This window comes from Chrysochloris asiatica, unplaced genomic scaffold, assembly GCF_000296735.1.
Source record: "Chrysochloris asiatica unplaced genomic scaffold, ChrAsi1.0 scaffold00004, whole genome shotgun sequence".
In the NCBI taxonomy this organism is placed as follows: Eukaryota; Metazoa; Chordata; class Mammalia; order Afrosoricida; family Chrysochloridae; genus Chrysochloris; species Chrysochloris asiatica.
In genome coordinates this window covers 15,638,044-15,664,685 of record NW_006408522.1, presented here as the reverse complement: position 1 = coordinate 15,664,685, position 26,642 = coordinate 15,638,044, and the positions used below count along the sequence as shown (strand labels likewise).

The 26,642-nt window shown below is 39.0% G+C and overlaps 1 protein-coding gene across 1 annotated transcript in view; it reads right to left on the bottom strand.

The window, feature by feature from the left end:
* The window catches only part of MNS1 (meiosis-specific nuclear structural 1), a 131,906-nt gene that overhangs the window by 35,759 nt on the left and 69,505 nt on the right, over nt 1-26,642 (bottom strand). Inside the window, exon 2 of the mRNA XM_006831855.1 lies at nt 7,027-7,155. Within this exon, the coding sequence (XP_006831918.1) occupies nt 7,027-7,155 (129 nt within the window). The remainder of the gene's footprint in view (nt 1-7,026; nt 7,156-26,642) is intronic.

Sequence of the window (26,642 nt, the reverse complement as noted above, 5' to 3'; positions counted from 1 at the left end):
ATTAACCCACAGCGCCACACCAGGATCATATGCTGCATCTTAAAATGGTTGAACATCGATCATTTCTTTCTGGTACAGTGACTCTGTAAACATTCCATCTTCTTTTGATGCTTTCTGCATCATTCAATGTTATGCCCATAGAATTCTTTCATGTTTCAAATTGAGGCTTCATTTTTTTTTCACTTTTCTTAGCTGAGAAATGCTGAGTGTGTTCTTCCCTTTTGAGCTTCTAACTCCAGGTCTTTGCACATTTTATTATACAGGACATTTTATTATAACACTTGTTCTTTGAATTTTTCGGTTCAGCTCTTTTATTTCCTCATTCCTTCCACTCACGTTAGCTTCTCTACACTTATTCATCTCAAGATCAAGTTTTAGAGTCTCTTCTGACATTCATTTTGGTCTTTTCTTTCTTTCCCTCTTTTTCATTACCTTTTGCTTTTTTTCCTGTATGACGTTCTTTTTTTTTTTTTTTTTTTTTAACAGCTTTTACCTTATTCACTTTAACCACTGCATTCTTCCCTGTGTCTCCCACCACTCCCATCTTTCCTCTGCCAACCTCCCTCCGGCTGTACATTGCCTGCCATGTCACCCATGTCAACGTGTGTCTACCCTCTAGTGCATGTATCATTTCCTCCTCCCCCCAAAACCATCATAGATTGTTTCTTTTATCAAGAAAACCCCCTCTCTATAGATATTTTTTCTTTTTGATGCATACACACACAAAAACATGCAGCAATAGATAATTGTATAAACAAGAAAAGGGCACATTGTGGAAGCCAGCCTCCTGGCCACTTCTCTAGAGTCCCCCAGTTGCTGAATCTCTCTATGCCATCACCACTGCATCCATCTCTGATGTTGCTGCTTCTCTTATTAGGATTCCACGGTCAGCTCGTGCTCTCCTCTCTTGATGGTCATAGGGTCCTCTGTTCCTGGAATGTAAGAACAACTTGCTGCACTACATCTACCTTTACAGTTGTGACTATTGCAATTAGGTATAACAATTACTCACTATTAACTGAATGAATCTCATCCCCATCTCCTTTCACCAGACCATCTAGACAAGAGGAAAACTATTCAGTGGGGATTCTGCCTTCCCCTGCACACTCTGAAACTTAACTCCCTCTTGAAAACTTGTAAGCCAGCCACTTTGTGCCTTTATAGCTCCCTCTCCTCCTATTTTAGGTAGCCAATGTCTAAGTTATCCATCCCTATCAATCCTATGTACAGAGGGGATAGATTTGATCCTTGATGTGAAGACTCCTTCCCTCTTGGTTGGTAGTTTAAGCTATTAAATCCATAAGTATGTAGTAGCTTAAAAAAGGTCTGCTGCACAAGACCTTTTTAAAATGTTGAAGAGCAAAGATGTCAGCTTGAGGACTAAGGTGCACCTGGCCCAAGCCATGGTATTTTCAATAACCTCTTACACATGAGAAAGCTGGACAGTGAATAAGGAAGACCGTAGAAGAATGAATACATTTGAGTTATGGTGTTGGGAGAGAATATTGAAAGTGCCACAGGCTTCCAAAAGTACCAACAGATCTGTGTTGGAAGAAGTACAGCCAGAGTACTCCTTGGAGGCCAGGATGGCCAAACTTAGTTTCTCATTCTTCATATTGTCAGGAGGGAGCAGTCGCTGGAGAAGGATATCATGTTTAGTAAGGTGGAGGGTCAGAGAAAAAGAGGAAGACTCCCAGCGAGATGGATTGGCAAAATGCCAGCATTAATGGGCTCAAGCATGGCAACCAATTGTGAAGTTGGCCCAGGCCTGGACAGTGTTCGTTTTGTTGTGCATAGGGTCGCTATGAGTCGGTACCAACTAGATAGCACCTAACAACAACAATATCCATAAGTACAGGTCAAATTCATCAAGTTGTAGCAATTTACACTTACTTCCTTTATCAAATTTCTTTATCTTCTAGTGGAGTTCTAATCATCATGCCATCAAAGCTAGGTCCAATGGGTACTATTCACAAGTTTGGACATTCTTGTGCGTCTTCCCTCACTTCATATCAGCTGGACACTTCATTCTTGGCTCTAGCCCTTTGTGGCCATGGGCTCAGGAGTTCCCAAGTCTCGTTACACTTTAGACCAACCAGCCTTTCGTCTTCTGTGTCTCATCACAAGGTCGACCGGAGTGTACGGAACGGAATCAAACTCAGCCCATATCTTCATAGCTGCCTTGCCCCCATTTCCACTCACAAGTAGACCAATGCGGTCACTAGCAATCTTAAGTGCCTATTCTTGTGTTCCCTTTGAGTTTCTGTCTTGTAGAGGGAGTTGTCCTGAAGTGACTTGATTGCTTGCCTTGATGGCTTCCCGGCTAACAAATTGCTTGTCTTGTAGTAAGCCAATCAGACCGTTGTTTTTGTTTTTGATTTTTCCTGCTGGTCTTTCATAAGTATCTTCTGTTGCTCTAGCTGCTCCAGGCTGGTCTGCATGCTGTATGGCATTCTTCATGTTATCCCACAACAATTTTGGTCTTTGGTCATTATTGTCTAATGCACCAAATCTGTTCTTGAGATGGTCTCTAAATTCAGGTGTAATATGTTCAAGCTCATATTTTGGCTCTCTTGGACTTGTTTTAATTTTCTTCAGCTTCAGCCTGAACTTGCATATGAATAATTTTTTTATTAAATAAATGTTTTATTGTGTATTGTGTGATAGTTTACATTTGGGAAACATTAGTTTTACATTCATTCTATCATACATCATTTCATTGCCATAGTTACCATCCCGTCCATGCATCATCACCCAACCAAAGGGTATACTCTGCAAGCCTGCCCTCCCCCTCCCCCACGGTCCTCAGCACACAGCCCCTTCCCCTCTCTGGATCTCAGGTCCTCAGCCACTCCATCTCTTCACGTCATCCTCTCTGTCTCCATCTCAGGCCTCACTGCTTCTCTGGGTGGGGTCCCGCTCTCTGCTCTTCTCCAGTGATGGTCCCAGGGCCCTCCGCTCCTAGACTGAAAGGTTAATCATTCCCCTCCTTGCTATAAAATATCCACCTTTACATTTCCAGTCCTCGCAATCAGTCCTGATAACAATTATTCAACTTTCATATGAATAATTGGTGATCTGTTCCACAGTCTGTCCTAGCCTTGCTTTGGCTGGTGATATGAGCTTTCTCACTGTCTCTTCCATCAGATGTGGTCAGTCTGATTCCTGTTCATTCCATATGGTGAGGTCCATGTGACTGCCTTTTATGTTATTTAAAAAGGTATATTTGAAATGAATAAGTCTTTGGTCTTGCAAAATTCTGTTATACAATTTCCAGCATCATTGCTATCACCAACATCATATTTTCCAACTACTGATCCTTCCTCTTCGTTTCCAATCTTTACTTTCCAATTACCAGTAATTATTAATACATCTTGATTGCTTGTTTGATTAATTTCAGACTGAAGAAGTTAATAGAATTTGCGATTTCATCATCACTGGCTCTAGTTATTGATGCATAAATTTTTAGGCATATACATATTGTCCTATTACAGACAAGTACAAGCATTGTACTTCAAGATAGATCTTGAAGTATTCTTTTTGATCATGAATGTGATACCATTCCTCTTGAATTTGTCATTCTCAGTATAGTAAACCATTTGATTGCCTGATTCAAAATGTCCATTACCATTCTATAGCAGCTAAATAATGCATAGGATATTGGTGTTTATGTGCTTTATTCCATTTTTGACAACTTTTAATTTTCATAAATTTATACTTCTTACATTCCATGTTCTGATTATTAATGGATGTTTATAGCTGTTTCTCCTCATTTTGAGCTGTGTCCCTTCAGTAAATGAAGATCCCTAAAGCTTTATTTACTCCATTTGCATCAATATAGTCAACTCTACTTTGAAGAGGCAGCTCTTCCTCAGTCATATTTTGAGTGCCTTCCAACCTGAGGGACTCATCTTCCAGCACTATTTCTGGCAATATTATGGCACTATTCATACTGTTTCAATATTCAACATTCTGATGCTATTTGGCAGCATTCCGCTGCTATTCATAAGGTATTCAATGGGTAAATATTCAGAAGTAGTCTGTCTTTCTCCTTCCTAGTCTTTCTTAGTCTGAAAGCTCCACTGACACCTGTCCACCATGGGTGACTCTGTTGGTATTTAAAATACCTGTGACATAGCTTCCAAAATCACAACACACATGCCACCACAGCACAACAAACTGACAGATGAGTGGTGGAGGTTCCCAAGTTTTTGTTGTTATTACGTGCCGTCAAGTCAGTTCCCACTTATAGCAACACTGTATAGAGTTTCTGAGGAACAGCTTGTGAGTTTGAACTGCCGACCTTGTGGTTCAGTGCTTATCCTACAGAGCCACACCAGAATTCCATAGAGGTTAATAATAAATAAGACTCCAATTACAGCTGCAGCACAGAAAGAGCCTGGACGTCATGAATCCTAGCTTTACAGCAAGAAATAAAAAACGGAATAAAGTGAAAATAAAATATTCTCATAACTGACAGAAAACTGAGGTCACAGAGAAATTTGACATGCAGAATCTGGACAGACAGGTGATTCTGGAGAATTGAAGGTGAGATCTACTTACCTGGAATAGAAACCACTGGCCCCACACACTGGTTATTGTTGTTAGGTGCTGTCAAGTTAGTTCCAATTCATAGCAGTTCTACATACAACAGAACGAAACACTGCTAGGTCCCGTGCCATCCTACATAATCATTGCCATATTTGCATCCATTGTTGCAGCCAGGGTGCCAATCCATCTTGTTGAAGGTCTTCCCTTTTTTCTCTGCCACTGTACAAAGTATGGTATCCCTCCTGATAACATGTCCAAAGTATATGACACAAAGTCTCACCATCCTCACTTCCACACAGCATTCTGATTGTACGTATGATGAATACTACTTCCAAGAAAGATTTGTTAGTTCTTCTGGAAGTCTATAGAATCTTTAATAGTCTGACAATACCACAATTAAAAAGCATAAATCTTCAGTCTTCCTTATTCATTGTGCAGCTTTCACATGCATATCACGCCATTGAAAGTACCATGGCTTGGGTCAGATACACCTTAGTCCTCAAAATGACATCTTTGTTTTTAACGCTTAAAGAATTCTTTTGCAACAGATTTGCCCAATGGGTATTGATTGTGGATCCAAGTAAAATGAAATCTTTGACAACTTCAGCCTCTTATTTTTCACGGTGTTGTTTATTGGTGCAGTTGTGAGGATTCTTGTTTTATTTATGTTGAGGTGTAATCCATCTGAGGAGTCCTGGTGTGGCGCTGTGGTCTAATGCATCAGACTGCAAAGTCATTTGAACTGCAAGGTCGGTGGTTCAAGTTCACCAGCTGCTCCTTGGAAACCCTATACAAGGTCACTATCAGTCAGAATCCACTCGACTGCACTTAGCAACAACAACAACAACAATCCATCTGAAGGCTATATTCTTTGATTTCATCAGTAAATGCTTCAAGTCCTTTTCACTTGCAGAAAGCAAGGTTGTATCAATTAACATATTATAGGTTGTTAATAAACCTTCCTCCAATCCTGATGTCCCTTTCTTCATTATTTGCTCAGCATACAGATTAAATAAGTATGGTGAAAGGATGCAATCTTGGTACACATCTTTCCTGATACAAAGCCAGGCAGTATCCTTTTGTTCTGTTTGAACAACTGCTTCTTGGTCTATGTATAGGTTCAGAATGAACACAATTAAGTGTTCTAGAATTTCCATCATTTGAAATGTTATCCATAATTTATTGTGATCCACACAGCCAGGTGTTTTTGCATAGTCAATAGATAAAGGTAAACAGCTTTCTAGTATTCTCTGCTTTCAGCCAAGATCCATCTGACATCAGCTATGATATCTTTCATTCCACGTCCTCTTATGAATCTGACTTGATTTTCTGGCAGTTCCGTGTAGATGCTGCTCCTGTTTTTGAATTATCTTCAGCAAAAAATTTACTTGCATCTGATATTAATGATATTGTTCAATAATCTCTGCATTCTGTTGGGTCACCTTTCTTTGGAATGAGCACAAATATGGATTTTTTTCCCACAAAATTGGCTGGGTAGCAGTCTTTCAAATTTCTTGGAGTTGACAAATGTCTGCTTCCAGTGCTGTATCAGTTTATCGAAACATTTCCATTTATTCTGTCAATTCCTGAATCCTTGTTTTTCACCAATGTCTTCAGGGCAACTTCGACTTCTTCCTTCAGTACCATCAATTCTTTATCACTTGTTACCTCTTGAAATAGTTGAAGGATGATGACCAACACTTTTTGGTACAGTGACTATATATTCTTCCATCTTCTTTTGATGCTGCAGAAGAAAGACCTCGTGATATAGTTCTGTAACAATTATAATCAAGCAAACTCAATAGAACAATTCTACCCTGTAACACATGATGAGATCACCATGAGTCAGAATCACCAGGTGTGACTATTTTTATGCCCTTGCACAGTCCCGTGTAGTAAACCCCTTGATTACAAACCTCAGACGTATGAGTCAACGCCTACTTGGCCTTTAATGTTATGTAAATTTACCCTCACTTTGGAACAATTGAACCAACCCATTTACACCCAACAAATTCTTTCTCATGATCACCTTCACTTACTACGTGTGCAGTTTTAAAATTTTTTAAAAGACCTTGAGCCTTTTTCTTGCACTAACACACTGCTATAGATTTAATTACGATGCATTGCGACCCTATAGGACAGAGGAGAACTTCTCCTTAGAGTTTCTGAGACTATAAATCTTTATAGGAGCAAACAGCCTCATCTTTCTCTTGCAAAACAAGTGGTGGGTTTGAACTGCCCAAAAGGCTTAATCCTTTGGGCCACCAGTACCTCTTTCCTCACACTAAAGTAATTAAGAACTGCATGCACTGGTTCCAACTTAACTATAAATTATACATAAAATAGTTAGGAACTGATCTTGTTCATAGGCCAGGGACTGCCTGTACAGGTCATTTACTCATGACTGTATATCATCATTGTCTGTACTCATTGGCATGACTGCCTGAGAAGAACAGGAAGAAGGCAAAAACTCACCCTCTTGGCACTCTGTAAATTGTCCTGGTATGCAGCAAATAAAGTAACCTGCAAATCTCTCTTCTGGACATTGGCATCACGCCACATAGTTGGACTTCCTGTCTTAAAAGTAGGAGGTGAGAACAAGTTCTGGATAAAATAGGATATGATAGGTTCAATAAAATATAGGTTGTTGTTAGGTGCCGTCAAGTCTGTTCTGACTAATAGTGACCCTCTGCACAACAGAAAGGAACACTGCCCGATCTCGGGCCGTCTTCACAATCATAGTTATGCTTGAGTCCATTGCTGCGGTCACAGTGCCAATCCAGGTCTTTGGGGGTCTTCTTCTTTGCTAACCCTCCACTTTACTTAGCATGATGTCCTTCTCCAGGGACTGGCCCCTCCTGATAACATGTCCAAACTATGAAAGATGAAGTCCGGCCATCCTAACTTCTAAGGAGCATTCTGGTGTACTTCTTCCAACACAGGTTTGTTTGTTCATCTGGCAGTCCAAAGGTACTTTTAATATTCTTCTCCAATACCATAATTCAAATGCATCAATTCTATGATTTTCCTTATTCATTGTCCAAGTTTCACACGCATATGAGGCTATTGAAAACATCATGGCTTGGGTCAGGCCATAGATTTCAAACGGACAGACTTGCTCTTGAACATTTTAAAGAGGTCTTGTGAAGCAGATTTACCTAGTGTAGTACGTTGTTTAAGTCTCTGACTGTTGCTTCCATAAATGTTGGTTGCTGTTGCTGTTGTTAAGTGCAATCGAGTTGCTTCTGACTCATAGCCACCTTGTATGGGGTTTCTGAGGAGTGGCTGGTGAGTTTGAAGTGCTTTGTGTTTAGCAGTCAAGTGCTTATCCTACAGTGCCATTCCTGATAACAAATGTTATATAGTATTGCAAAATATTTTAGCAAGCATATATCTTTCTTTCATTATATTTTGCTTCTCTAAGGGGAATTTTAGTTGCAGTCTACCCTTGAGTATTGTAGGATTCACACAATTTAATAGATGGTCACTCTGAGAAAAGGATTTGGGGGCTGAATGTTCACCTGAAATAAAGATAAATTTAATTTATTGTAACAAAGAATTGATTTTACCTTAAGAAAAGGAAAAAAGTGGCCTAAAAACTATTACATGTTTTAATAATTAGTACATTTAAAGATTATTTCTAGAGGTAAATTATTACTATAGTAAATGATACTTCATTGTTAAGAGAGGATTTATGCACTCCAGCATTAAAGAAAAATCTTCTGGTTCATTTCCCTTCAGAATGCAGCTTTTCACCTATAGGTCTAGACTAAAATGTCTGGCAAAATGAAAGAAAAGAGCTTTTCCTAATAATAAATGATGGATTATACGGATGAATGTTTCCCTATAGTTAAAACATGGAGTCCTGGTGTGGTGCTGTGGGCTAATGCATCAGACTGCAAAGTCATTTGAACCACAAGGTTGGTGGTTCAAGCTCACCAGCTGTTCCTTGGAAACCCTACACAGGGCCGCTATGGGTCGGAATCGACTAGATGGCACTTAACAACACCAACATAGTTAAAACATAACAGGTTTGAACATATCAGAGTTACTGATCTGAATAAAGGCTTGTAAATAGGGATATGCTGTAACTTGTAACTATACAGTGGAAATTATTTACAAAATTATATTGTTTTATAAAATGAAGCAATTAGAATAAAACAATTTTTCTTTCGTTCAGAAAAAATGCCCAAATCTAATCTAATTTGCTGCAGCTGGACACCACCTGCAGATGACTGTTTAAGTACTCTGAACATTACACACTTATCTTTTAAATATTGATAATGCCATTTTTCATTTCGTAGACATGAAATCCCACAGGGAATAATTATGCTAATAAACCTTAATGATTCTTGCAAATAAATGATCAAACCAAATTGCTACTGTTGATTTATATTAATGGATGCCTTTAGGACGAGATTTGCCTGTACGGTGCTGCCTCTTGAATCTCAATTCATCTTATTTAGCTGAAGAGTGTACATAGTTTGTTAAATAGATGAAGTGTTTAAAATATAATGTGTTTGTGCAGTTTTTGCAGTTCATAATGTTCAAGCATTACCATCTTGCCTTGTGGCAAATCTGCAGTTAATGGTTTCATTGTACATAACTTTCCTTTAGTACTTTTTTCTCTCTTACATGCAGTTAGAAAATGACTACTTTCTGGCGGATTCAGAATAGGCCAGCTTCCATATGTTGAATCTGATTGTTTCATTAAGACAATGAAATCTGTTTCTGAATATTTTAGCCACCATAATCTGGAAATCTGATTGACTGTGTGAAGATGTGGTCAAATGGTAAACAATTGTTTGGGGGCAAAAAGGACAGTATTAAATGGATTATCTGTTGCCCCAACTAATCCTAGATTATTTTCTCTCTCATTTTCCTGTTCTCTTACTTCCACTCTTGCTCTTACATTCTTTGAAAGTCGATGGGAAACAGGGGATTGCTGACTTTGTGGATACTAAAATAAAACCCGGGGGAGAGGGGAGGGATACAACACTAAGTACATTTTATATGTTCATTTCCAAAATTGGGAAATGTAACATAGACTACTTATTCCCTGTGGATATGAATAAAACATTATCTGGATTACTTTGTAACAACCACTTTTAATTTTAAAAATCTATAATTGAGAAAATATTATCTTTGTTCATATAATTCTTTTAATTATCTACTTTGTTGTGCACCGAAAGCCACATTCTAAGTGTAGGAGAGAAACAGAATAAAAACACTACATGTATAGGCATAAAGTTGGATGAAAAGGTATGTAAAATCAAACCCACTGCCATAGAGGAGAGTCTGACTCATAGCGATCCTACAGAATAGAATAGAAACTTCTTAGTGTTTCCAAGACAGTAAATCTTTACAGGAGTAGACAGTCTCATCTTGTTCCTGAGGAGTGACTAGTGGGTTTGAACTGCTAATCAACCTTGCAGTTAATAGCCCAACACTTAACCCACTGCTCCACCAGAGTTCTAAATAGTTAAATAAACTTGTAGAAAAATATAGGTGACTGACTTAAACATATTGTTATTGTTAAGTGCTGTTGAGTTGGTTCCAACCCATAGTGACCCTGTATAGGGTTTCCGAGGAGTAGCTGGTGAGCTTGAACCACCCACCTTGCTGTTCAAACTAACTTTGTAATTTAGTGTCTTAACCCACTCTCTCTCTCTCTCTCTCTCTCTCTCTCTCTCTCTCTCTCTCTCTCTCTCTCTCTGCATATACAGGTAAGTAACTTGTAGTGGCAACTAACAGTTACTTAGGGATTTGTTGTGTGGTACACTGACACTGTAATTTGATTAGTAATAAAGTAGAGATGATCACATTTAATTCACTGTGAGAAGCAGAGAATCCCCCTTCTAAATTACATAAATTAACATTACTTACATATGTGTGTGCATACATATACTTATATATTAATGTATATATCCATATATATCTAAATTACCTTTAGAAAAGTTTTATGTTTTGCATTTCTTACCTTTAAAGAAAGTATCAAGTTTGGTCAAGTTTAATACATTCATGGCAATTTTTCCTAATGAAATAATTAACCAACCCAAAGCTTAAACCACTAAATTTGTGACTTTGTTAACTGTACAATTTTCTATTTTAGCAAAAAATGAGGGGCAGCCCAATAAGGAAACAATTCAATAAATTGTGCTACATGACTAAGTAAATTACGTTACTTCATCTACGTACCTAGCTAAATGTGGGTGTGACTAGAGGGCCAGAGGAGTGGGCCCAGGAGAGGTGACATGTGGAGAGAGGGTACAGACTCCTGGGAAAAGAGAATGGTTCAACACCTGGAAGCAAAGCACAGACCTAAGGTACTGTGACAAAAGAAGGACACAAGAGCCATCCAAGAGGAATGGCAGCTGAAGAAGACAGTCACATGAAGAAAGAGAGTCAAATGTCCAAGCTTGCTTTGACACAGAAGAGTACTCGTGCAAGCCTGTTAACATTGCCCTTAGAACTAGCCCCACTTGGACCATTGCTAGACTTGAGAGAGAGAAAGAGAAAGACTGAAATAAAGACTGAGTCCATTTCACACAGATAATAGCAGCCCCCAAATTTAATAACAACCTCACCTTAGTGTAATAGATGACAAAGGATATAAGGAAATGCAGTAGAAAATATCTGGTTAATAATACGAACATGATCCTGCCGCCTTGTCACTTATTGAGCACCTACTACATGCCAGGTCCTTCATATGGAATTGTGTCTAGTCATCAGAAGATCCATTTTACATATGCAAACAAGATTTGAAGGGAAGAAGTAAATTGCCAAGTTCACAGAATGGTGTGATAGAGATTTGTACCAAGTCTGCCTCCCAAACTCATGTTCTTTTCAGTAGCCAAGTATCTTTTTAAATGGTGGCTTGCAAACAGCATTTGTCCAGAAAATATTAAATGACTTCAAATGTTGTTGTTGTTAGTTGTTCTTTGTTTTTTTAGTTTTATATGAACAGGCAGTCCCCGGTTAAGTCCATGTCTTTAGGAATTTGTAGGTGAGCCAGGACAGGTGCATACAGTTCTTATTTAGCCATATTTTAGCGTAAAAAATGAGCTCCAGTGGAACTTTGGTGAAAATGCTTGGCTGCTAATCAAAAGTTGAACGATTCAAAAACTGTTTCATAAAGATTTACAGCCTTGGGAAAACTATGGAGCTGTTCAAATCTATCCTATAGTCACTATGACTTGGCATAACTGGACGGCCTAGATTAATGCAAGAAAAGGCTCAAGCCTTTTCAATGATTGAAAAGTTCCACATGCAGCAAGTGAAGCTAACTGTGATGGAGAAATTGTTGGGAGTAGAGGTTGGTTCATTCATTTCAAAGTGAGGGCAAATTTACATAGCAGCAAAGGGTTGTTGTTGTTGTTATGTGCAGAGGAGTAGGTTCTGACTCATAGCGACCTTGTACAGGATTTCCGAGGCTGTAAATCTTTACGGGAGCAGAAAGCCTCATCTTTCTCTCACGGAACAGCTAGTAGTTTTGAACTGCTGACCCTGAGGATAGCAGCCGGATTTGTAACCTATATGCTACCGGAGCTCCTAGGAATGATCTATAGCTCAGACATTCATAATCCAGCGACAGTCTGTATATGGAAAATTTTTTTTTTAAAACCACATTGTTGTGAAGTCAATTCCAACTCCTAGTAACACTAAAGTACAGAGTAGAATTCCCCATAGAGTTTCCTAGGCTGTAATGTTTACTGACATGACACCGTAGAGTAAGCACTGAACTGTTAATCAGAAGGTCTGCAGTGCAAATCCACCAGCTGCTCCTCAGAAACCTTATATAGGATTGCTAAGAGTTGGAACAAACTCAACAGCACTTAACAGCAACAATCTTTACTGAAGCAGACTGCCACATCTTTCTCAAACCACCAACATTTCAGTTTGAAGCTGAGTGCTTAACCACTACACCATGAGTGAGTGAATCCTTCATACGTATGTACAGTATTTATACATTAGATGATGCTGTAAAATGCTTTCCTTACTATGTTTCTAGATCAAGAAAGTTTGTAAACCATGAAATTAGACCACATTGCCTCTGAATCCCAATCTAGAAAATGTTCTTAAGTTCTGAACTGTGGCAATTTCAGAAACTTTGGAATCCTTTCCATAATGTCTATGTAGAGGATTTATCCACCTAAAATAATTTGTTCAAAAACTGACTGAATAAGACATGTTTCTGTTATTTTCTACTAACTGTTCAAATCTTTTGAATAATTATGGAGTAGTAAGCCAAAGAAACCAATTACTCTTTCCTAGGCAGACTCAAATCACAGTTTTATTAAATCTGTTGGCACTAATGACTATGATAATATATATTATTGATTAAAATGTATAATAGATTATATAAAACTATTAATTTGTTTAGAAACAATGGAGTATTAATAAACTGATAGACTATATTATCTATTATTTTTCTGCCAGTTTGTTGTACTGTGGGAGCTTGTGTGTTGCTGTGCTTCTTGAAGCTATGCCACTGGTATTTCAAATCCCATCAGTGTCTCATATGTTGAATAGGCTGCAGTGGTTTTTTTGAGACTAAGACAGACTAGGAAGAAGGCCCTGACAATCTACTTCTATGGAAAATGGCCAGTGAACATTAGCTGATAGAGTGCTGGGAAATAAGCCCCTCAGGTTGGAAGATACTCAAAATATGACTTCTCAAAGTTGAGTCAACTTTAATGACGCAAATGGAGTACATTTTTCTGGACCTTCACTTGCTAATGTAGCATGACTCAAAATTGAGAATAAACAGCTGAAAATATCCATTAATCATCAGAATGTGGAATGTATGAAGTATGATTCTAGGACAATTGGAAGTTATCAAAAATGAAATGTAATGCATAAAGATCCTTATCCTAAGAATTAGTGAGCCGAAATGGTTTACTATGGTTTACCATGGCAGGAATGACACATTAAAGAGAATGCCATGGCGTTCATACTCAAAAAGAGCATTTCAAGATCTATCTTGAAGTACAACACTGTTAGTAATAGAATAATCTCTATATCTCTATATCCATCCACTTATACACAGAGAAACTGGGTAGCAATTGGAATCCACCGAGCTGACATTACATTGGAACTGCCCTGCACAGTAGGAAGTTTTGAAAAACAAACAACAATAGCAACAACAACAAAGAATGGTTAGGTTGTAGATTTTGTCTTATCCTCTCAAGTTGGATTTCTTTTACAATGTCTTCATTTTCCTATAACTTAACTTTACAAGTACGGACAAAACTTGTTCCATTGTAACTATAAACTATGTGTTTGAGCATAAGAAGAGTTTGTGATGTACTCAAAGAGCCATGGTGGCATAATGGGTTAAGCATTGGACTGTTGGCAATTCAAGCCTACCAGCTGCTCCATAGGAGAAAGATGAGGCTGTCTATTCCCATAAAGATTTACAACTTTGGAAACGACAGGAAGCAGTTCTACTCTGTCCTATGGGTTGCTATGAGTCAGAATCAACTTGACAACAGTAGGTGTGGTTTGTTTGACTTTTAATTGTGCTCATGTGGAACCTGTACATAGGCCAAGACGCAGTCGTTTGAACCAAACAAGGGGATACTGCATGATTTAAAATCAGAAAAACTGAGCCTCAGACTTGTAAGAATAAGGATTAGAGAAACTCATTAACACCAATATGCAGGTAACACAACCTTGTTTGCTGAAGGAGAACTTGAAGCACTCACTGATGAACATCAAAGAATATAGCCTTCAGTGTAAAGAAAACAAAAGTTCCCACAATGAGACTAATAAACAACAACATGATAAAGAGAGAAAAGATTGATTTTTTTATCAAGGATTTCATTTTACTAGAATCCACAGTCAATGCCCATGGAAGCCGTAGTCAAGAAATCAAAGGACATATTGCATTGTGCAAATCTGTTGCAAAAAACCTTTTTAAAGTGTTTTTAAAAAGCCAAGATGTCACTTTGAGGACTAAGGTGCACCCAACCCAAGCTATGGTTTCTTTAGTTGCCTTGTATGCATGTGAAAGAAAAACAATGAACAAGGAAGACCAAAGAAGAATCGATGTATCTAAAATATGGTATTGGTGAAGAATATTGAATGTACTGTGGACTGTTATAAGAATGAACAAATCTGTCTGGTAAGTGCAGAATGTTCCTTAGAAACCAGGATGGTGACACTTTGCCTCATGCACTTTGGACATGCTATCAGGAAGGAGCAATCCCTAGAGGAGGGCATCATGCTTGGTAAAGTCGAGGGTCCCCGCAAAAGAGGAAGACTCTCAATGAGATGGATTTACACTGTGACTGCAACAATGCATTCAAACATAACAACAGTTGTGAGAATGATACAGGATGGGACAGTGTTTCATTCTGCTGTATGTAGGATCACTATGAATTGAACCAACTCAACAGCACTTAACAATAACAATAAATCTTTATATATAAACATGCATGTGTGTGTGTATGTGGTGGTGGTTGCAAAATTATGTATAACATAACATGTACCAATTCATCCTTTTTCATATGCATAATTTAGTGGTATTAGTTACACTGCCAAGTTGTAACTACATTCTGTGCTACCTTTCCAGTTAACATAAACAAAGTGACACTATTTATAGAATGATTTCACCCTGCCCCCGATAACCATCAATGAACATTGATCTCTGTATATACACTTATTCTTGTCATTCCATAAATAATGAGATCATACAATAACCTTTTGTGATTGACTAACTTTGCTTGCCATAATAATGTCCTCTAGGTTCATCCAAGTTACAAGATAATTCAGGAACTCATATTTCTATATGGCTGCATATTATTCCATTGTGTGTATGTACCACATTTTGTTTATCTATGTATATATTGATGGGTTGTTTCCATCTTTTCGCTATTGTAAATACAATATTGTAAAAAATATTGTAAAATGAACATAGATACTTAAGGCATTTTTCATTTCTTCTTGCCTCCATGTACCATCAATAGCTATACTATATCAGCTAGGTTCTTCTGAATGGCAGATACCAAGATAGAATTTAGATGGTTGAAATTTATTTGGAGAAAGGCCAGTGAAAGATAAAGGAGTAGTAGGTAGTAGAGGTGGGAGGGATACAGGTCTGACACTTATAAAATAAGGTAAGTACAGAAAAGGGAGAAGCTTAAAAATGCAGCACAGTTCTGAGTCACTGGACCTGGGGGCTCAGGTATCTCAAATGACACCAACGTCAGTTGGCTTAGCATGGTCCACAAAGACAATGTTCTACATCCTACTTCGGTGGGTAGTGACTTGTTGTTGTTGTTGTTGTTGTTAAGTGCCATCCAGTCTTAAAAACTCATGAGCAGCCACCTAAAGTGCATCTGTTTATCTCTACCTATCTGGATGAAAAAAAAGTGAAGAAAATCAAAGATGCATGGTACAAATCAGTCCAATAAACTAATGGAACATATGAACATCAGTCTCCACAGTGCTAAGACTAGAAGAACTAGGTGGTCCTTATTACCAGTACCAACTGCTTTGAAAGGAATTACATTAGAAGAATAGAGTAGGAAAAAATGTGGAACAAAACTCAAAAATATTTAAAAACCCAGGATTGCTGGTGGAGCTCCTAAGACTGTGGCCCTCAGCCACCCTTCAGGTCTGGAACTGAACTCACCCTGTGGTTCAATTTTCAACCAAACAATAGATCTATAAGGGGAACAATAACACTAAGGAAATATACACACCTTAGAATAATAACCATTTGAGATCAAAAGGGGCGCACTTGCCCTAGGGCAAAGTTTCCAAGGGCTAGGAAAGAAGGCGAAAACCAAACAGGAAACATAGGGAGGAAATGCAAGAAGTGATGTTACCCTGTGGGCGCTGGAAAAATGAGGTGAAGCAAATTATGTATGAATTGTTTACCGAAAACTGATTTTCTCTGTAAACCTTCATCCAATTAAAAAAAAAAAAAAAGTTAAGAAAGCATGCAGTACAATTCTGAGAAACTCTCTTTTTGGAAAATGGGGCGTCTCTTTCAAGAAAAGACATTAGGGAATCCCCACATTGGACAGAAATGTCCCTACTCTAGTCCTATGGTTGTGCTCAGGCATTGGCTGGGAACTGCTCAGCATTAGAGCGGCCATAGAATGAATGCTGCAGCAGATCAGAAAGTGCAGCAACTGGAGGTTTTCAGGTACCTATCGCTGTGGGTTAATGCGCCAGACTGCAAAGACCGTTTGAACTGCAAGGTCGGCGGTTCAAGCTCCCTAGCTGCTCCTTGGAAACCCTATACAGGGTCGCTATGGGTCGGAATCGACTCGACGGCACTTGACAACAACAACAATTTTCCTTGTAACATGGAAAGGGACATTTGAGCAGAGCACCTTCATGGCTGTCACACTGACACATGACATACCACCATACTTCCCATGTTTTTAGAGGCTGTCATTTCCTCAGATATATGTCATCCTTGTTAAGATTGTTACCTCCCTGAATGTGTCTCTAAAATTATTCTATATGCCAGGTTTTTCTACTTGCATCTTGGCATCCTTGACATATTGAATCCTTGAGGGATGGCATGGTACCACCAGGATCTAGTGTCTCTCACACTGTCTTAACTGGGACTCCTATTTTTCCACAAGTGCACACAGGACCAATGCTCTGTTCCCAGCATTCTCCTATTGGGTGTACAGATTAGGGTATGGTCCTTTCCCATTTCTGTCCCCTTCTCCCCACCCCACCCCCGACCCCAGTCTCTCCTGGACCCGTGACACCCTGCTTCTTTTTAATTTTTGCTGCATAAACATTATGGAAAAGTCTTCCCATTTAAAAAACTGATACTTGGAAACCTTTACAAAGAACATTGATGGGATAAATCTCCAGGCATCTTATGAACAGTTATGTAAAAAAAGAACAGCCTGTGTTCAAATAATATGTCAAAGTCAGACCCACAACTCACACAAACGTAAGGAGGCAATGCTGAACCAATTTATAGGATACAGTGGAAAGTGCAGACCGTATCTTTGACCTTGAACAAGTCATTTAACCCCCCTGATGTCTTTTTCCTCCTCTGTAAAATGAAGAGGTTGGGCTAGATGATCCTTGAGGCCTTTTCTACCACCAGTATTCTATGAAATAAAAGTCAACTTAGAGATTAATTGGGTTTCTGAGCCTCAAGCAATTAATTACACTGTTGCTGCCCTTTAACAGACCCATCACAGAAGAAAATTAGATTCAACTGACAGATTTTAATCTCCACGGACTCATGTTGATTTTAAGACCAACATCATTTTTGAACATTTGCAAATTAATGCTTTCACAAAAGGTCCAATAGCTTTCTGGTCAAGGAATTTGACCTGATAGATATTGTAATCACTAAGGTCACACCTTTGGATTTTAAAAACCAGTCATTATGAAAAAAAAAAAAAACAGTCATTATGCTGACTCCCCACCCCACCCTGGGGCATTCAGAACCTCAGCAGGCAGGCACTCTACCAACATTTTATAAAATGATAGAAATTCTTTACCAATTTCTGAAGTGCTCTAGGATACCTGTTTTCAGGGACTTCGACTCTGCCCACGTCTACTTTATCTAATTCCACTGTTTTTCTCATTCGTCTTTGTTTTTTTGCATTCCTTGCCTTTACCTGTACATATGGAACCAATGTGGAAAAACATGTTGGCTAGTTTGTAGTAAAATTTCTAACAAAAATAACCCCCCAAATTTGATGTCTTGTTAATAAGGAAGCATTTAATTCTACCCTCCTTTAAGACCTATTTATTTAAACAGTGTTTACAATTGGAACTGGAGTGTCTCGGAAAGCTGTTGCCAAGTTCTGAAACTACATTACTGGTGGTCGAGCTCATATCACCAATTACCAGGATTTTGTCTAAATTTCCTCACCCAAAATGATCACAAATTGGCTTAATGTTAGGAAAAACAATCAAAGTAATCTGCCATATAAATAAAACAAAGGAAAAGAACTACATGATCATATCGCTTGATATAGAAAAGGTATTTGACAAAATCCAACAACCTATCCTGATAAAAACATTCAACAAAGTAGGAATTGAAGGAACATTCCTCAACATAATTAAGAGTAAATATATAAATCCAACAACCTACATTATTTTTAATGGAGAGAAATGGAAAGAATACATTCCTTTGTGAACAGGAACCAGACAAGGATGCCCTTTATTACCACTCCTATTCAAAATACTGTGTTAGAAGTCTTACCCATAGCTATAAGGCAAGAAAGGGAAATTAAAGGCATCCAAATTAGCAAAGAAAAAGTAAAACTCTCTCTTTTTACAGATATGATCTCATACTTAACTAATGCTTGCTTACATTTTTTTCTTAAATCTTATAGTTCATATCTAGAAACTCAATTCCCTCAACTTGCAGTTTATTGAACTTTGATCTTGACATTTGATATTAAGTTTCTACTGTTGTTTCATGTCCACTTGCATTGATATTTCTGACACACGGAAAAGTACAGAGAATAGCATCAATACCTATGAACCTATAACCTGGCAAATTGATCTGTCACCAAGCATGATTTTATGATGAATTTCTTCAATATCTAGCCCATGTGCCCATGCTTTCAGTGTGTATAGTAAAATAAGGGGAGTTCTTCTGTGGTGCTTATAGGATAAGCATTGGATTGCTAACCACCAGATTGGCAGTTCAAACCCACCAGCCACTCTCCAGAAACCCTATAGGCAGTTAATAACCCTCTTCAGAAACCACAATGGCACTTAATAACAACAATCTTCTGTACATATCATGTGTATGTTACTCTGGTGGACACCATTAAGGTCACATACTGATAGTCTCCCTCATGTGGGTGATTTGTGTTATGGTCTTGAGACAGGTTAGGGGCTGGCAGAACTCCAAGACTTGTGCAAACTGCCTATGTGACAGAACTCAGGCAAACATAAGATTGTTGCCAGAGAGATTAGCCTCCTTTAGTCCCTTGACAAAGTGGCAGCATCAATGGGCTCAACGTGGCAACAATTGTGAGGTTGGCCCAGGACCGGGCAGTGTTTTGTTCTGTTGTACACAGGGTCGCTGTGAGTCGGTACCGACTCGATGGCACATAACAACAACAACTCTCCTAAAAGTTATCTTTTATGCTGACTGGTTTCATTTCTCTCCCTAAGTATGCATACAGCCTTGGAGGATGGCAGATGAATGACCTTCCACTGAGGGTGGAGGAGAACATCAACTCCTAGGAGGGAAATGAACTGGATTCCCAGAACACTATGTATGTGCAACATCCCTAAATAAGTTCAACAGATCTCTGCCAGCAACCCTTGCTGTCTACTCCATCTTGAAATCAACCTGTTCATGCACCTTATTATTATGTTGTTGTTGTTAAGTACTGTTGAGTTGGTTTGACTTATGGTGACCCAGTATAGGGTTTCTGAGGAGTGGCTGGTGCCTTTGAATCACCAAGGTAAGCACTGGACTTGAGGTTAGTAGTCCAATGCTTATCTCACAGCTGTATACCAAGATTCCACCTAAATACGATACTTCTTAGAAATCTCCACCTATCCCTATGAATAAACATAATGCCTTTCTCCACCTGTAAACCTTTATAAACCCTGCCAAATTCTTTTTTCAGGGGAACAGAGGCTAGTGTTACCTGGATGTTCTCTGTCTCAGCTGACTTGCTAGCTCTTTGCTCTTTCACTTTGACTAAACCTTTCTTTATAAGTAACCTCTGAGCCTCTCCTGTTCATTCTTGATCAAGAGAAGGCCCAGGTTGGAGAAAGCATCCCCTGGTAGCAGTTTTATCTTTATACTGTTTAAGACTTAATAAAAGGGTCACTATAAAGTACATTTCCACCACTCTTCTGTCAGTTTGTTGTACTGTGGTGGCTTGTGAGTTGCTGTGGTTCTGGAAGCTATGCCATGGGTATTTTAAATACTAGCAGGGTTACCCACAGTGGGCAAGTTTCAGATGAAGCTTCCAGATGAAGACAGACTAGGAAGAAGGAGAGATCAACTACTTTTGAATTTTTAGTCACTGGAAACCTTATGAACAGCAGAGAAACACTGTCAGATATAGTGCTGGAAAATGAGCCCCTCAGGTTGGAAGGCACTCAAAATGCTACTGGGGAAGAGCTGCCTCCTTAAAGTAGAGTTGACCATGATTATGCAAATGGAGTAAAGCTGTGGGAGTAAAGTCCATGGGACCTTCATTCACTGAGGGGCCACAACTCAAAATGAAGAGAAAAAGCTGCAAACACCCATTAATAATTAAAACATGGACTGTATGAAGTATGAATCTAGGAAAATTGGAAATTGTAAAAAATAAAATGGATTGCATAAACATCAATATCTTAGGCTTTAATGAGCTGAAATGGACTGGTATTGGCCATTTGGAATCTGACAAACACATGGTTTACTATATCAGCAATGACAAATTGAAGAGGAATGGTGCTGCATTCATCGACAGAAAGAACATATCAAGATCAGTCATGAGGTACAATGCTGTAAGTGATAGGATAATATCCATGCGCCTAAAGGGAAGCCCAGTTGATACCACTATTATTCAAATTTACACACCAACCACTAAAGCCAGTGAGGATGAAATAGAAGAATTCTACCAATTTCTTCAATCTGAAATTGATCAAACATGCAATCAAGATGTATTGATCATTACTGGTGATTGGAATGCAAAGGTTGGAAACAAAAAAAGGAAGGATCGGTATTTGGAAAATATGGTCTTGGTGATAGAAATGACGCTGGAGCTCGCAGGATAGAATTCTGAAAATCAATGAGTTGTTCATTTCAAACACCTTCTTTAGACAGCATAAGAGACGATTACATACACAGTAATCAAATTGACTACATCTGTGGAAAGAAATGATGAAAGGCTCTATATCATCAGCCAAAACAAGCCAGAGGCAGATTGTGGAACAGATCATCAATTGCTCATATGCAAATTCAGACTGAAGCTGAAGAAAATGAAAACAAGTCCACAAAAGCCAAAATATGACCTTGAATATATCCTACTTGAATTTAGAGATCATCTGAAGAACAGATTTGATACATTAAACACTAAAGACTGAAGACCAGAAGAGTTGTGGGATGACATCAAAAACATCATGCAGGAAGAAAGTAAAAAGTCATTAAGAAGACAAAAAAGAAGGAAAAGGCCAAAATGGATGTCAGAAGAGACACTGAAACTTGCTCTGCAGCGTAAAGATGCTAAAGCAAATGGAAGAAATGAGGAGGTACAAGAGCTGAACAGAAAGTTTCAAAGGTCAGCTTGAGAAGACAAAGTCAAATATTACAACAAAATGTGCAAAGATCTGGAGTCAGTAAACCAAAAGGGAAGAACACTCTCAGCATTTCTCAAGCTGGGGGAACTGAAGAAAAAATTCAAGCCTTGACTTTTGTTATTGAAGGATTCTCTGGGCAAATTATCGAATGACACAGAATGCATTAAGAGAAGAGAGAAGGAATACATAGAGTCACTGTACCAAAAGGAAATGGTTGATGTTCAACTGTTTCAAGAGGTAGCATATTATCAAGAACCAATGATACTGAAGGAGGAAGTCCAAGGCGCATTGAAGTAATTGGCAAAGAGCAAGGCACCAGGAAATGATGGAATAACAATTGAAATCTTTCAAGAAAGTGAGGTGGCACTCACTGGAGGCACTCACTCATCTCTGCCAAGAAATTTGGAAGACAACTATCTGGCCAACTGATTGGAAGAGATCTGTATTTGTGCTCATTCCAAAGAAAGATGACCCAACGGAATGTGGAAATCATCAGACAATATCTTTGATATCTCACACTGTGGGTCAGAACTGACTTGATGGCACTTGACAACAATAACAACAAAAGTCCGCTTGCCTGTATATTACTACCTTACTGAATTGAAGCCTTACTAATTTGGCTGCCATATCAAAATTTGAAGTACTGAGTTTCTTGTTCGTTTGTTTTTGCAATTCAGTGATCCATTATTTATATAATTATTACTATCTTGTGAGAAAAGCATATTGTTGAGATTGGTCATTCCACATTTTGTTCTGCTCAGTCTGGGGAAGGCTTTTTGGTGTATAAGAAGAATGCTCCCTTTGCAACCTGGTTGGCCAGCAGTAGTATAGTGAGAGCTGGGGACTCCTGAGCCTATGGACAGGGACATAGTCACAGAGGACTAGAGCAGAGAGTGAAGCGTCCAGCTGATATGAAATGAGGGGTGATGCACAAATACACCCATACTTGCAGATAATACCCATTTGACCTAGCTTCAATGACTGGATGATCAGAACTCGACTAGAGGAAGAAAGAAGAGGAAAACAAAAAGTGTAATCAGCTATAATTTGATGAACTTGACCTATACTTATGGATGTAGTCACTTAAAAGAGGGAACGCATTTTTATGACAAGGATCATTCCTACCCTCTCTGTACACAGGGTTGACAGGGATGGGCAATTTAGACATTTGGCTACCCAAAATAGGGGGGCAACAAAGGCATGAAGTGACTGGCTTACAAGTTTTCAAGAGGGAGCTTAGTTTCAGAGGGTGCGGGGGAAGATAGACTCTCCACTGAGTAGTTTCCAACTTGTCTAGATGAGACTGGTGAAAGGAGATGGGAATAAGACTCTTGCAGTTCAGTAGTGAATAATTGCTATCAGGACTGATTATGAATGTTGCAAATGTAAACGTAGACATTTTGTAACAAAAGGAGGGGAGTGGTTGATCTTTCAGTCCAGGAGCGGAGGACTCTGGGACCAACAAGGGAGAAGAGCGGAGTGCGGGACCCTATCCAGAGAAGCAGTGACGCCAGAGATGGAGGCAGAGATGATGATGTGGACAGGTGGAGAGGCTGTGTGCTGGCGTGCACGATGTACCCTTTGGTTGTTTGAATAGTTATATATTCCTGAGTGTTTTGGTGTACATCAAAAATACAAACCAAACCAGAGGGATTAGAATCAAATGCTGTTGAATGATGATACATGGAGGGGAATGTAAAGCTGATGCTCTCCCATGTAAACTATCACTCAATTCACAATAAAAACTTTAAAAGAAAAAGAATGTTCCTTATAAATGAGAATGAAGAGACTTTGTAATGGTAAAGTAGAGGATCGACAAAAAAGAGGAGGCCCCTCACTAAGATGAGGTGACACAGTAGCTGCATCAATGGGCTCAAACATAGCAACGATTGTGAAGATGACAAAGGATATGGCACTGGCCAGTGTTTCCTGTTATTGGACATAGGATCTCTATGAGTGGCACTGAATCTACCACACCTAAAAATAGTAGTTGAGGTCTTGAAATGAATAATAATGTCTTAGTCTCTCTTATCCAGTCTCTTCCTTCTTGCTTTTTTAATCTATACCTTTCTGACAATTTACTCTTCTTAAGGCACAACTCTTGTGCGTCATTCATTGATTGAAGAAATATTAATAGAGCATGTGCTCTGGTAGTGTTGTTGTTGTTCTTGTTAAGTGCCATCGAGTCAGTTCCGACCCATAGCGACCCTGTATAGGGTTTCTGAGGAGCAGCTGGTGAGCTTGAACAGCCGGCCTTGCAGTTCAAATGGCTTTGCAGTCTGGCACATTAACCCACAGTGCCACACCAGGACTCCTGGTAGTGTAGTGGTTATGAATCAGGCTGCTAACCTGAAGGTCAGCAGTTCAAAACTATCAGCTGTTCCACGGGAGAAAGATGAGGCTTTCTGCTCCCATAAAGATTTGTAGCCTCGGAAGCCCTATACAGGGGTCGCTATAAATCAGAACCAACTCCAAGGCACACCACCACCATCACCAATTACAAAAAGTCACCTCCAGACCCTGGGACCATCAAACGAGAAGAGTTGAGTGTGGGACCCTGTCCAGAGAAGCAGTGACACCAGAGATGGAGGCAGAGAAGATTGATGAGGAGAGATGGAGCAGCTGGGGACTCTGGACTCAGGGATGGAGAAGGGCTGTGTGCTGATCGCCGGGGGTACCCTTTGGTTGTTTGAATGGTTGCGGGGCGTACCCTTTGGTTGTTTGAATGGTTATATATTCCTGAGTGCTTCGGTGTACACCCAAAACAAACAAACAAACAAACAAAAACAGAGGGAATGGAAGCAAATGCTGTTGAGGGGGTTGTAAACATTACAATGAAACGAGAAACGATAGGATGAATACAAAAGCTGACATTCTCCCATGTAAACTATTACTCAATTCACAATAAAAACTTAAAAAAAAAAAAGTCACTTCCAGAAACCTCTAATATAGGACCTATTTCGGGTGGAAATTTTCTGATTGTAGAGTCCTAATTAGACTAGGAGTCCTAGTGTGGTGCTATGGGTTAATGCACTGACCCCCAAGGTCGCTATGAGTCGGAACGAACTCCACGGCATTTAACAACAGCAACAATTAGAAGTCAGTTTAGCAGGTGTCTAGTCCATGTATGGAGTCCTGGTGTGGGGCCGTAGGTTAACATACTAGACTGCGGGGTCAGCACTTCAAGCTCATCTGCAGTTCCTCAGAAACCTTATACAGGATCGCTATGAGTCGGAACAGACTCGACAGCATTTAACAACAACAGTCCATGGATGAATGACAAGTGGATAGCTGTTTAAGGATGGAGAATTCAGTGTTATAAAAGGAGCCCAATATGTGTTCAAGAAGAATCCTGGTGTGAAGTCGGCGATTCAAACCCAGCAGTCACTCCGTGGAAACCGTATAAAGGGTCACTATGAGTCAAACATACGATACTCAATAAAACCACCAACGTATGTTCAAGAAGCTGGAAATTTTGTTTTTCCTTCAGTAGCGCTTTCTGCTTACCAGTTAAAGTTCAAACATCTTGACTGGCATGCAAGTCTTTATGCAATTGACCCTAAGGAGTTTCAGCTGCAGTTTCTAATACTCCTTTTCACGTAATCAAAACCTACACATTCTGCAAAGGAGGTCTGGTAGCATAGTGGTTGCAATTTAGGCTGCTAATTTCACAGTCAACAGTTTGAAACTACCAGTGGTTACGTGAAGAAAGATGAGGCTTTCTGCTCCCATAAAGATTTACAGCCTCGGAAACCCTATACAGGGTCACGGCACACAGTGTCCACGGCACACAACCACCACCACATATCCTGCAAGATCTGGTTCAAGCACCACTTTCCCTAAAAAACCACCCTTGAGTCTCTCAGTTGTAGCAATAGCTCCCTCATTTGAGAGTCTTCAGATTTTATTTTTCCATTCTTTGTGGTGACTGGTGTATTCATCTTCTTTTTCGTTCCTTGGGAGCTGGACCCATCTCATAAATGTCTTCATCTTCTCCACAGCAAAATTCTTCAAGTTCTTGTTAGATGCTTGTGGAACGAATGAAGGAGCAGTTCTCTGGATCTGTTTTCTATTCTACAAAATGAGGAAGCTGTGTTAACATTACCAATTCCAATATTCTCATTCCCACATTGAAAGTGACTAGTAGATGGCTATGATATGCCTGGTACTGTGTATATTCTAAAGAAGTAAAAGACACATTTGTGGATTGTTTCGGAGAAAACAACTTATATGAAATTGAGTATAACAAAGTATTAATGATTATCAAGAGACAATAACAAAGCAGCTCTTGGAAGAAGATTATATATGACCAACAGTCACCATGGAAGGCTAAAGAAAGAATAGTTAGCAGAACTGTGCTTTGAATCCCCATTTGATAAAATTATTAAAGCCTGTGTATTTTCAAGCCTGAAACAAAGGCTGTGTTGGAAACACTAGAGGGAGCCAAGGCTTGCATTTTGGAAAGAGCATCCTAGCTCAATTAACCTCAGGTTCACAGATTTCTAAAACATTTGTTTAGTAGACTGAAAAGGATAATCTTTATTACACATTTAAATGCTTCTATAATACAATTTCTGAAATACAAACTCTTATTATGTTCTTCTAAATTTATTTATTGTTGTTGAGAATATACACAGCACAATATACACCAATTCAACAAGTACAATTTAGTGACATTGATTACATTCTTCAAATTGTGCAACAATTCTCACCCTCCTTTTCTGAGTTGTTCCCCCTCATTAACATAAACTCACTCCCCCTAAGGTTACTTTCTAATTTTTTGAGTTTTGATTGTTGATTTGGAGTCCTGGTGTGGCGCTGTTGTTGTTGTTGTT